Source organism: Ursus maritimus, unplaced genomic scaffold (genome assembly GCF_017311325.1).
Source record: "Ursus maritimus isolate PB19 unplaced genomic scaffold, ASM1731132v1 scaffold_21, whole genome shotgun sequence".
NCBI lineage: Eukaryota > Metazoa > Chordata > Mammalia > Carnivora > Ursidae > Ursus > Ursus maritimus.
In genome coordinates, this window is record NW_024424564.1 from 41,773,108 (window position 1) to 41,784,801 (window position 11,694).

At 45.5% G+C, this 11,694-nt stretch overlaps 1 protein-coding gene across 2 annotated transcripts in view; it reads right to left on the minus strand.

Moving 5' to 3' along the window:
- Positions 1 to 3,016, minus strand: part of CRY1 (cryptochrome circadian regulator 1) — a 98,498-nt gene extending 95,482 nt beyond the window's left edge. For both annotated transcript variants that reach the window (XM_008705647.2, XM_008705646.2), the window contains exon 1: positions 2,857 to 3,016. In XM_008705647.2, coding sequence (XP_008703869.1) covers positions 2,857 to 3,014 — 158 coding nt within the window. In that variant the 5' untranslated portion in view covers positions 3,015 to 3,016. The remainder of the gene's footprint in view (positions 1 to 2,856) is intronic.
- Positions 3,017 to 11,694: the final 8,678 nt, after the last annotated feature.

An 11,694-nucleotide genomic window follows, 5' to 3' on the forward strand; every position in this document is an offset into this window, starting at 1 on the left:
CCTCAAGGGCAGGGGCTCTTATTCACTGTTCTGTCTCCAGTACCAAAACACTGCCTGCTATAAATATGAATGAAAATAAATTTTTGATTGAATGAAATGGTACCTTCTCTTCAAGAAAAAAGAGTTACAATCAGTTAAATGAAGGAGAAATGAATATATGAGGACTATATCAATACTTACAAATTAAAGAAGTATTTACTTCTTTTTTTTATAATTTTTTATTATGTTATGTTAGTCACCATACAGTATATCCTTAGTTTCTGATGTAGTGTTCCATGATTCATTATTTGCATATAACACGCAGTACACCACGCAATATGTGCCCTCCTTAGTACCCATCACTGGCCTATTTAATCGTATTTAATGGTGATGTGGGAAGCAATATCAAAAAATGGCATAAGAGTTCACAAGACTGTAAAATGTAATGCATCCCAGGCAGTGTGATAAAAAATGTATTATAGAAAGGGCGGCATGTGGACTGGACCTTAAAAGGATGGGTAAATTTTTTTTAAGTGTACAATTCAATGTTTTTTTAGTATACTCAAAGAGTTGTTCAAAGAGTTTTATCTACACTCACTTCCTTATGTTTTCACAAAGTCTCATGGCTTCACTAGAATTTAACTTTAACAGAGTAGGGATTTTTTTAGCTATTTTTGTTAATGCTGAATACTCTGAACCTAAAACAATGCCTAGCATGTAGCAGGTGCATGACAAGTATTTGTTCAATGAATGGATGAATGAATAAATGGCTTTAAATATTATCTACAAACTGATGACTCTCCAATTTATATCTCCTGCCTGGAACTCTGTCCCGAACTCCCGATATATCCAACTGCCAATCTACCATCTCTACTTGGATGTGTAATAAACATCTCAGACTTAATCAAGTCCAAAAGAGAACTCCAATCACCCTCCCAATGGCTTCTGCAAATGACTTCACTTTCTTGGCCAAGTGCAGCTTCATCCTAGTTCCTCAAACCAACAATTTTGAAATAATTCCTAATTCCTTCTCTTTCTCTAATACCACATATCCAATCTGCCAACAAATACTGGGGATTCTTTTTTTTTTTAAGATTTTATTTATTTATTTGAAAGAGAGAATGAGAGAAAGAGAGCACGACAGGGGGGAGAGTCAGAGGGAGAAGCAGACTTCCAGCAGGGAGCCCGATGCAGGACCTGATCCTGGGACTCCAGGATCATGACCTGAGTCACAGGCAGTCACTTAACCAACTGAGCCACCCAGGCGCCCAATACTGTGGATTCTTCCTTCAAAATATACTCAGCATCTGACTACTTCTCACTACATCCATCACTATCACTGTGGTTCAAGCCACTATCATCTCTCACATGGAAGATCCAACAGCCTCCTGTTTCTTGTCTACTTTCTCCCAATCCAGAACTATGATCAGAGAAATTTTTTCAAACTTAAATTAGATTATATCACTTCTCTGCTCATAATCCTGCAATCATTCCCTCTTTGCTCAGGGTAAAAGCCCAAATCTTGACAACTGCCTATAAACCTCTACTCAGTCTGGCCCTATTACATCTCTGACCTCACCTACTACCACCACTATTCTGCTCCTTTTATATTGCTTCTTTTGCTATTTCTTCCAAAGGTTAAACAAATTTCCACTTCACAGCCTTTTCCCTCACTGTTCCCCCTGCCTGGAATGCTCTTCCCCTAGATATCTGCAATCCATTTCATCAGTTTGTTCAACTGCCACCTTCTCTGAGTTTTCCCCGATCACCATATTTAAAACTGCGAGGAGGGGCTCCTGGGTGGCTCAGGCCGTTGAGCAGCTGCCTTCAGATCAGGTCATGATCTCAGAGTCCTGGGAAGGAGCCCCAGGTTGGGCTCCCTGCTCAGCGGGGCATCTGCTTCTCCCTCTGCTCCTGCCCCTGGCTCGCTCACTCTCGTGCGCTCTCTCTCAAATAGTCTTTAAAAATAAAAATAAAAATTGCAAGGCTAATCCCACCCCATTGTATTTATTCTTTATCCCCTATCTCTGCTCTATATTTCTCAGCTTTTATCACCATCAACTACTACTATATATTTGACTTTCTGGGACATGTGCTCAAAAGGATAAGAATTTTTGTCTCATTCACTGCTATACCCCTGTTGTTTAAAGCAGTGCCTGCTATACAGTAGTGATCAATAACCTGTTAAATAAATGCTTTCTTTTCCACCAGGCGGCCTAACAATCATCTAGCCTGGTATTTCAGGAAAAGATCATAAAGCTTCTCGAAAAATTTTTCCAGTGCTCTGATCCCTAGAAGGCTTTATACTTTGCCTAGAAAGAAAAACTGTGCTTTCTCTAGTCAACCACAAGGAGGAGTTGAGAGAAAGAAATGAGCAAAGAGAAACCAGATGTTTCCCTTGCTTTTCCAACGGCAATCTCGAGGTGGAAGAAAAGTGTATTTGGAGGTGCCTATACTGAATGAAAGATTTTCTCCACACTAGGAGTTACCTAGACACACGCAAACGTAAATACGCAAAGCCGCGATCCTTTCGAATGCCACAAGGAGGCCAAGAAAATCAATCCACTGGCCACTGCGAACTGGGAGGGTGTTTCTTTAACTCCACCGCTAAGAAGTCCCCATAAAACCAGAGGAAGAGTTTCCACTAGCGCAGAGGCACGTAACTCACACATGAAGGCCAAGGTGTTCCAGCTTGCAGGTACTCTCTGGCCAGAGAATTATTAAGTCAATTCTATTCAATACTCAAGGCACCTCTAATTCTGAAAACGGCCTAAGTACCGCGGTCCCAGGTCTAAGTTCTCAGATTCGGCCGACTGCAAGTCAAGCCCTGATTCATTAAACACCGAAATCCCCATTTCCCACCGGATTTCGACTTACCGCCACCTGTTGATGCCCACATTGGAGGAGCCGGCGAACCAGGGGTCGAGGATGTAGACGCAGCGGATGGTGTCGGCGCCCTGAATGCACTCCTTCAGGGCGGGGTTGTCGTGAAGCCGGAGCCCCTTTCGGAACCAGTGCACGGCGTTCACCCCCATCCCGGGGGCGCGGCGGCGGGCGGGTCCTCGCCCAGTTCCCCCACCAAGAAATTCAAGGAAGGAAGGGCCGGCTCATACCCGACACCTCTGCTTCCAGGGGAACCACCACACCCAAGGAGTGGGGAGAGGGCGGCAGAGGGGAAAAAAGGAAAAAATGAGTCCGAGGAGGGGGCCGGAGAAGGAGAGGGCGCTGGAGGCGCAGCTGGCAGATGAATGGAGGTTGCCGTCAGCAGAGTCCGGGTGTGACGCCCTTTAGGAGCTGGCGCCCGCCGCAACCGCCTACACGAAGCGCATCGCTTCGAGGGCCTCGGAGCCCGGGGAGTGAGCACGTTCCACGAGCCCGAAACGCCACGACGGCCCCGACCGGCACCGGCAGCCCCAGGAGGTTCGTCACGGAAGCCTCGCCCCACCGAGGCGGCCCCGGAGGAGAAAACGGCCCGCCTGAGGCGAGCCACCGAGAGGGATAAGAGGAGATCCAGCCACAGTCGGCCACGCTGTCTCTCGACCCGGCGAAGAGCAGTGAGCACTGAGGCGGTGGTCGAGGCCGCTGGACGGTTGCCGGCCGGTGACCGGTCCCGAGGCAGCCCGGGTGACTCCGCCGCCACCGCCGCGTCAGCGGCCTCGACCCCGCCCCCGGATCCTCATTGGAGAGGGCGCTCCCCACGTGACCCCTGGCACCTCACGTTTCTGAAGTGTGTTTACTACAGCGGCTCTGACTGAGGAATCTGCTAGCGATTCAGTCGCTTCTAGGGGGCCACAGCTGCTTGACCTCAAAGCCGTCGACCCTCGCCCAGACTCTGAACTCCCTTCCTCTGCCCCTTTTCTCCGCCGACTGGTCACCCAGAAGCGCCCACGGTGACCACAGGCCCCATGTGAGGGAAGGCTTAGCCCCGCCTCTGGAGGCCGTGAGCGTCTCCTATTGGCTGAGGTTCTCTGAGACCCGGATGAGCACGGGGATGCGGGGAGCTCGCGGGCGCGCGCTCGGCTGGGATGGCGCGCGTGCGCTCTCTCTACGTTCCAGAAAGGAGGGCGCGGCCGGCGGTCTGAAGCGCGCTCTGGGATTCCTCTTGTGGCGTTTGGGGAAGGCCTGCAAACAGATGGGCGTCCTCCTGGAGTCGGCAGGGGAGTACAGTGGGGAGTGAGCGCAGGATGGGTTGAAAGGAGAGAAGAAAGCTCCGTTAGACTTCAAGCCCAACCTTGTGCTTCACTGCAGCCTTGGCTAAAGAACCCGACTTTGGAGTGTGTGAAGCTAGCGCCGCCCCATTCTTCTGGCCCTCTTGGTGTAGCTCCCGGGGATGTGTTGTGGGGAATAGGGGTAATGGGCAGGGCGGGTGCCAGGCACCCGGAATTCCTTAACACTATGTATCTTCAACCTGTCAGCCCTGATTTCTCACCCTTAGTGCGGTAGAGCGACAGTGAGCATCAGGTCAGGTCCTTCCTTTCGACGTGAGTACTGAATGAATGAGTACATTAAGTGAGTACTGAATGAACCAGGCACTGTTCAAAGTGCTCAAGGTACAGGAGAGAAATAGACAAAAATCTCAGCCCTGGTGGGGTTTACGATATATCTCTTAACCTTCAAAGTGCTATTTTTTCCTTTATAAAACGCTCNTCCTTGGAATGTGCTAGTCACCACAGCAACCTTTGAGCTACCTCGTACATTTCTACACATCCCTTTAGACTCAGATGAAGTGCTACCTAATTTGTGAAAATATCCCTGTCATCCAGAGCAGATTTAGGACGCACACCCATCTCCCCAGGTATGTCTCTGATACATTACTTAACATACTATTGTGAAGATTGAAGGAAAAATACTGGGTCGCCTGGGTGGCTCAGTTGGTTAAGCAACTGCCTTTGGCTCAGGTCATGATCCCAGGGTCCTGGGATCCAGGCCTGTGTGGGGCTCCTTGCTCAGTGGGGAGCCTGCGTCTCCCTCTCCCTCTGCCTGACACTCTGCCTGCTTGTGCTCACTCTGTCAAATAATTAAGTCTTTTTTAAAAAGTTAAATGAAAAATACCTACTTTAACACCTAGCATGAAGTAGATGTTCAATAATAGTATTTATTATCATAATAATGTGTCTCTGATTTCCTCTCAAGGATAGGGTGGCTGTCCAGTTTGTTTTCTGCATCATCAATACCCAATAGAGCCTGACACATACGCATTGCAATGTTTATTGAATGAATGAGCAAATGAATGAATGCTCTCTGCCACCAATGTGTCTGGCAAGGTTAAGAGGAAAGTTAGGGCAATTGTTACAGGTTGAGTTGTGTCCTTCTAAAATTTGTATAACCCCTAGTACCTGTGAATGTGCCCTTACTTGGAAATAAGGTCTTTGCAGATGATCAAGTTAAGATGATGTCATTAGGGTGGGCCTTATAAATTTGGAAATTTGGACACAGAGACAGACCCACACACAAAGAGAATGCCATGTGAAAAATGGAGTCATGCTGCCATAGGCCAAGTGCCAAAGGCCACTATTCAAAGCTAAGAGAGTGACCTGGAACGGATCCTTCCCTAGCACCTTCAGAGGGGGCATGACTCTGCTAACACTTTGATTTCAGATTTCCAGGCTCCAGAGGATGAGACCATAAATTCCTGTTGTTCTAAGCCACTCATTTTGTGGTGCTTTGTTCTAGCAGCTCTAGCAAACTAATACAGCAATGCTGTAAATTCAATCATCTAGTGAGCCAGTATCTGGATAGTCTTCCCTAAACCTGCTTCTATTGCCATAAAAACGGCATAGCATCCTTTCTTTGGTTTCTTAAGAGCATTTAAAGTTATATATATGGGAACCCTTTGTTCACTATAAAGTATTGAATATTTGTTATTTTTATCAGTGGAGATGAGCCTGGCATAATAACCACCCTGAAAGATCCATCATCTAAGCATAGGATGTAGCACACAGAGCTGTGCTCTCACTTGGATTGCCTCATTCTCCAGGGTCCAGGGTCTACTTTTTAAAATACAGGATTTTTTGTTTCATTTTAGGCAGTTTTTTTTTAAGATTTTATTTATTTATTTAGTGGACAGAGACAGCCAGCGAGAGAGGGAACACAAGCAGGGGGAGTGGGAGAGGAAGAAGCAGGCTCCTAGCAGAGGAGCCCGACGTGGGACTCGATCCCAGAACACACGGATCACGCCCTGAGCCGAAGGCAGACGCTTAAGGACTGTGCTACCCAGGCGCCCCAGGCAGTTTTAAAGTAAATAGATTATGCCTAAAGGCTTAAGAATTGTTTTCAAGCAATCAAATGAAATTGTAATGGAGAGAGAGAGAGAGAATGTTGATTTGTGTAGAGTTGACTTATGTTTGCCAATTGTTCATTTAATAAAGACAGATTTTTTTTCTAATAGGCAGCTGTATGGGGGTGTGTGTGTGACTTTCATTTACAAAGAAAAGTACTGATTTATTATAAAAGTGTCAGTATTGTCAACTGTGCATTCCTCAAAGACTAAAGGGTTTTTATGGCACATAGGTGGTTACTTTAATATATCTATTATGGGGAAGGAGTAACCATTTAATAATTGCTATGATTTATTGAGCACCTACTATGTGTCAAGCATGTTAGGTTATTATTAACCCTCATAATAATCTTCTAAGGCAGCTTATTATTTATTAATAATCTGTGCCTGTTTTCCTGATGAAGACACTAAAGCTCAGAAGTACAAACAAGTAGTTAAGATGAAAAACCAAGGCTGTTCCTGAACCCAAGCTCCTTGCTGATGTATACTGTCCTTCACTGATACCACCGCTCCCCTTCTTTTTCAGAGTGGGTATGTTTAAAGGGGTAAAGGAGGGATGGGAGGCATTGTCAGAAATCTGCGAAGTTCTGGTTGGCTCCAGCATCATGGGGTAGAAAGAGTAGGGGACTAAGAAGAAGAGACTAGGTAATTATCTCAGCTAGCCATTAATTAGTTGATGATCTTGAACAAGTCACCTAGGCTTTCTTTGCCTGATTAATTCATCTATAAAATTGGGATTGGACCAGATGATTTCTAAGTTTTTCTACTATTTAAAAATGCTAGGACTCTATAAACACAACCCTGACACAGGCTCAAAAATATCTACCAAGTGTCCTGTTAAACATTCTTTTAACTGCCAACAATGGTGGATCAATATCTCTTCAATTCATGAGCACCCTTGATAAAAGTATGTAAGCCTCTAAATTGAAGCCCTGTGTTCTCTCATGACCCCATCTAGCAGAGGTGATTTGGGGATATGTTACCAATACACAGATAGTGAAGGAGTAGAGCGTGTGATCAGCTCATGCAGCTACAACCACACCTCTCCAATGAGGTCTGAATCCCACCCTTGGAAAAGACCCCTGATACTCTCCCAAGTTTGTCCTTCCTTAGGTACTCTCCCTCAGGCCTGGGGTATTCATCATAGTTCCCTCCCCCCTTAATCATTAATCATAATTAATTATAAATTATATTTATATATTTTATATATATTAAAATATAATTAATTATTTTTATAAAGATATAATTAATTATTATGTTATAATTAATTATTCTTTTTTTAAAGATTTTATTTATTTATTTGACAGAGAGAGAGAGACAGCGAGAGAGGGAACACAAGCAGGGGGAGTGGGAGAGGGAAGAGCAGGCTTCCTGCTGAGCAGGGAGCCTGATGCGGGGCTGGATCCTAGAACACTGGGATCATGACCGGAGCCGAAGGCAGACACTTAACGACTGACCCACCCAGGGCCCCCTAATTATTCCTTTTATGAAACATTCCCTGTTGGATTTACTGTGTGGTTTCTGTCTTCTCATTGGACACTGACTGATACAATCTGTTAACTGATTGAGTCCACACAGATGTACTTGTGAACAGTTTTGTTGGTTGTTCGTACCCTTTTTGTTGTCCAAATGCATTTAGAAAGTGTAAATAGTTACAAATGTGGCAATATGACATTGTGAAATATTAGCCCAGATTTTTACGCCACAGATCTTTTTTTTTGTACTGTGACCATCCCCTTTCAGGTCATTGAATGTGAGTCCTCTGTTGCCTCAGAGGGACAGAAGTTGAGGACAAAGGTAGTCCAGAGTTTTTGTTCTAAATTCAAGGGCTTAGATCTAGATGTAAATCAGGAAGAATTTGCTGCTCCCCTCACCTCTCCCCAACACTATATAAAAATTCTTTAAGCTGAGATGGGATATGTGTGCAAGGAAAACAAGACAGATATGCACTGATCTTTTCTAAAACAAGAAGATAGTATTTCACCTATCCTTGTTTAGGATTAGCTCCAGATTCCTAGATGAGCTTAGGGTGTTCTGAGAGTAGAAGACATTTATGACAACTTCCCATCTGAAATCTGGAGGCTGACCCTCATGGAGTCCCCATACCACTTTATTGGGGCCCAGAACAAAAGCCTATGTGGGATGCCACTGGACAGAGAGGGTGTGGAAAGCCCTGCCAAGCCTCCTACTGGCTAAGAGAACAGCTAGATTTTTCTGCATGTCCCCTCTTCCTTAGAGGGGGCTGCAAAGGTTAGCTGAAAGAGAAAACCGACTAACTAAGGGGTTTTGCCAAAGGGGACAGTATTGTGCAAAATGTCATGAAAGGTTATAACCAATGACCAAATGGGGACATGGGCATCTCAACAGCTGCCATCCTGGAGAGACAGCAACACCTGAAGGCCAGACAGGATCATACATTCAGTAGATGGCAATGTAGACAAGTGAGGAATGACAACCAGATCACCCCCTTCCCTCTAAAAATGTACTGTTCCTTAAACATCTGGGAACTTAAATGCTACCCTGAAGAGAAGCTGAGGAAAGATGTTTTTCACAGTTGACTGAGTTGGGATGACAGGAAAATTCTGAAATGACCAAGAAAACCTGGAATTCACTAACCTAGTTTTCATCCAGGGAGTAGATTGAGATGTTAAGACAGAAGCTAAGCTTAGCTATAGCAATCGGACTGCTAGGTGCGGTCCCTGGGTGGCTCAGTCATTAAGCATCTGCCTTCGGCTCAGGTCATGGTCCCAGGGGCCTGGGATCGAGCCCCACATCAGGCTCCCTCCTCAGCGGGAGGCCTGCTTCTCCCTCTCTCTCTGCCCCTGCTTGTGTTCCCTCTCTCGCTGTCTCTCTGTCAAATAAATAAATAAAATATTAAAAAAAAAAAAAATCAGACTGCTAGGAAATCTCTAAGGAACATACTCATAAATGACCAGCATTACTAACTCAAGGCAGAAGAAGAAAGAACAAGTTAGAGGAGGCAAGGTATATATGCTGGTGGGAGAATAGGTACTGCCCAACCTGTTGCTTACTTTCCCTGTCCCCAACCTCTCAAAATTCCTGGAAAGCAAAGAAGTCGCCTAGGGCTGGTCATGCCACCTGGTGGCTAGCGCAAAGAAGTACAAGCAGTTCCACAAGAATACAATGTATTCAGAAACATTGCTGCTCTGGGAAGAGGTATTGTTAAAACAGTAAGGTTAATGGGAAACATTTGGTTGAGACAGACAACTTAAAATGTATACAACTTAATAATGGCATCACTAACAAAAAAATAAGCATCCTAATAAATTAGCAGTACAATTAAAAAGACAAGTTTAATCCCCAATAAAGAAAGAAGTAATTAATAGAGGGCTTTACTTTTAAAAAATGAAGGTAGCTTCACGTAAAGGGTATAAGAACAGGTTGAGCCTATTGATTTATGGAGACAAGAATTCCGTAAATAAAGATCAGGTAGGATTCCAACTCTAAGACAGAGGACATGGCTAAATCACTACGAGAGAGTAATACGGGATGAATCATGGGTGTTCTGTACAGTACTGTATTCCTCTGCGGCTTGCTGTGTTCAGCTGTGTGCACCCACTTTGACTTTCAGCTGTTGTTACTTAGTGAAACTGATTTGGTGGAACAAAACATTAACCTATTGGGTAAAATTGCATATGAATCAACACAACTTTTGCCTTTTTTTTTTTTTAAGATTGTATTTATTTATTTGACAGAGACAGCCAGCGAGAGAGGGAACACAAGCAGGGGAGTGGGAGAGGAAGAAGCAGGCTCCCAGTGGAGGAGCCTGATGTGGGGCTCAATCCCAGAACGCTGGGATCACGCCCTGAGCCGAAGGCAGACACTTAACGACTGCGCCACCCAGGCGCCCCTTGCCTTTTTCTGACATCATTTCTCTATTAACCATCACAGACAGACTAATTTGCATATGAGAAACCTTTGTAATAGAAGAGCTTGTAAGTTGCTTTCATTTCCCCAGCTCTCAAGGTGACCCTGACCTACTGAGCACACTGTATCCAGTCCCCACCAGTCCTCCACCCCAACTCCCATGCTCACATTTCCTCCAGTCTTCAAAACATAATCCCACCTCAAGCAAGCTCTTTATAACTCTTATTTAGCTGTTGTGACTCTCAGTCTACAAAGCCAGGTGTAGAGAAAAATCATTTTCTATAAATCAACTCAAGGTGGGGCTGGGTGGCTCTGTCTGTTAAGGGTCTGCCTTCAGCTCAGGCCATATCCTGGGTCCTGGGATTGAGCCCAGGGTCAGGCTCCCTGCTCAGGGGGGAGCCTGTTTCTCCCTCTCCGTCTACCCCTGCCCCCTCTTGTGCTCTGTCTCTCCCTCAAATAAATAAATTAAATCTTTTAAAAAAATAATAAATCAACGTAATTTCTCATGTTATGCTCTGCCAAGTTGGCAGGAAATCTATCCTAGTCATTCTTGGAGTTTTCCTCTCACTTCCTGGGAGCCATGTCAAGATTATGTGGCCTCATGCAGTGGGGCCCACATTTTGGGAGCCCTCAGTCGTCTGTCCATACTGGCCTCTGCACCTCTGCAGAGGGGGCTAATGTCTCTCTCACGAGGTCCTTTCAGATCTGGGTGCCATCTGCTGATGACAACAGGGCATTGGGCACAAGGCTGCCCTAATAAACACAATCCTCCCTCGACTGCCTGTTACAAATGCAGGCAACATGGACACTGGGCTGCTCTCTGTCCCTTGACCTGGGGAAAGGAGAGGGGCAAGAGCCACTAGTAGCCTCCCAGACGATTGCCCAAGAATGAGGAGGCCCCCTCCAGTCCCCCACCTTCAAGGATCCACATCACTGGACTGGAGATGAGGGTGCAAATGGATGTGGCAGGCAGGCCAACTATGTTCCTACTTGATACTGGGGCCACCTATTTGGTCTCGACTTCCTTCTCCGGAACCCACTTCTCTAAAACCTACACCATCATGGGAGTGTCTGGCCTGCCAGCCATCAGACAATTCACTGATGCCCTGTTCTGCATTTGGGAGGGACAAGCATTTACCCATAGTTTTCTAATTATGCCTGAATGTCCCAGTGCATTATTAGGCAGGGATCTCTTAAAAATGGAGGCTGAAGTCATTTTCCGGCCTTATACTGAAAACTGTCTATGGAACCTGCAGAGGGCTCTCTTAACACCACCTTCACCCATTCCAACACAAATACTAAAAGCCTGGGATTCCCTAGTCAACCCAGACATCTGGGATCAGGGAACTCCTGGAAGGGCAATATCAACCACACCCATTATGATTCAACCTTAGGACCCCCATCACCACCCTCATAAAAAAACAATACCCTCTCAAACCTGAAGCCAAACCGGGACAACAGCCCATAATCACAATGTTTTTAAAACATGGGCTTCTTCTCCCCACAACCTCACCCTGCAACACTCCCATCTTAGCAGTTTAAAAAAAGGA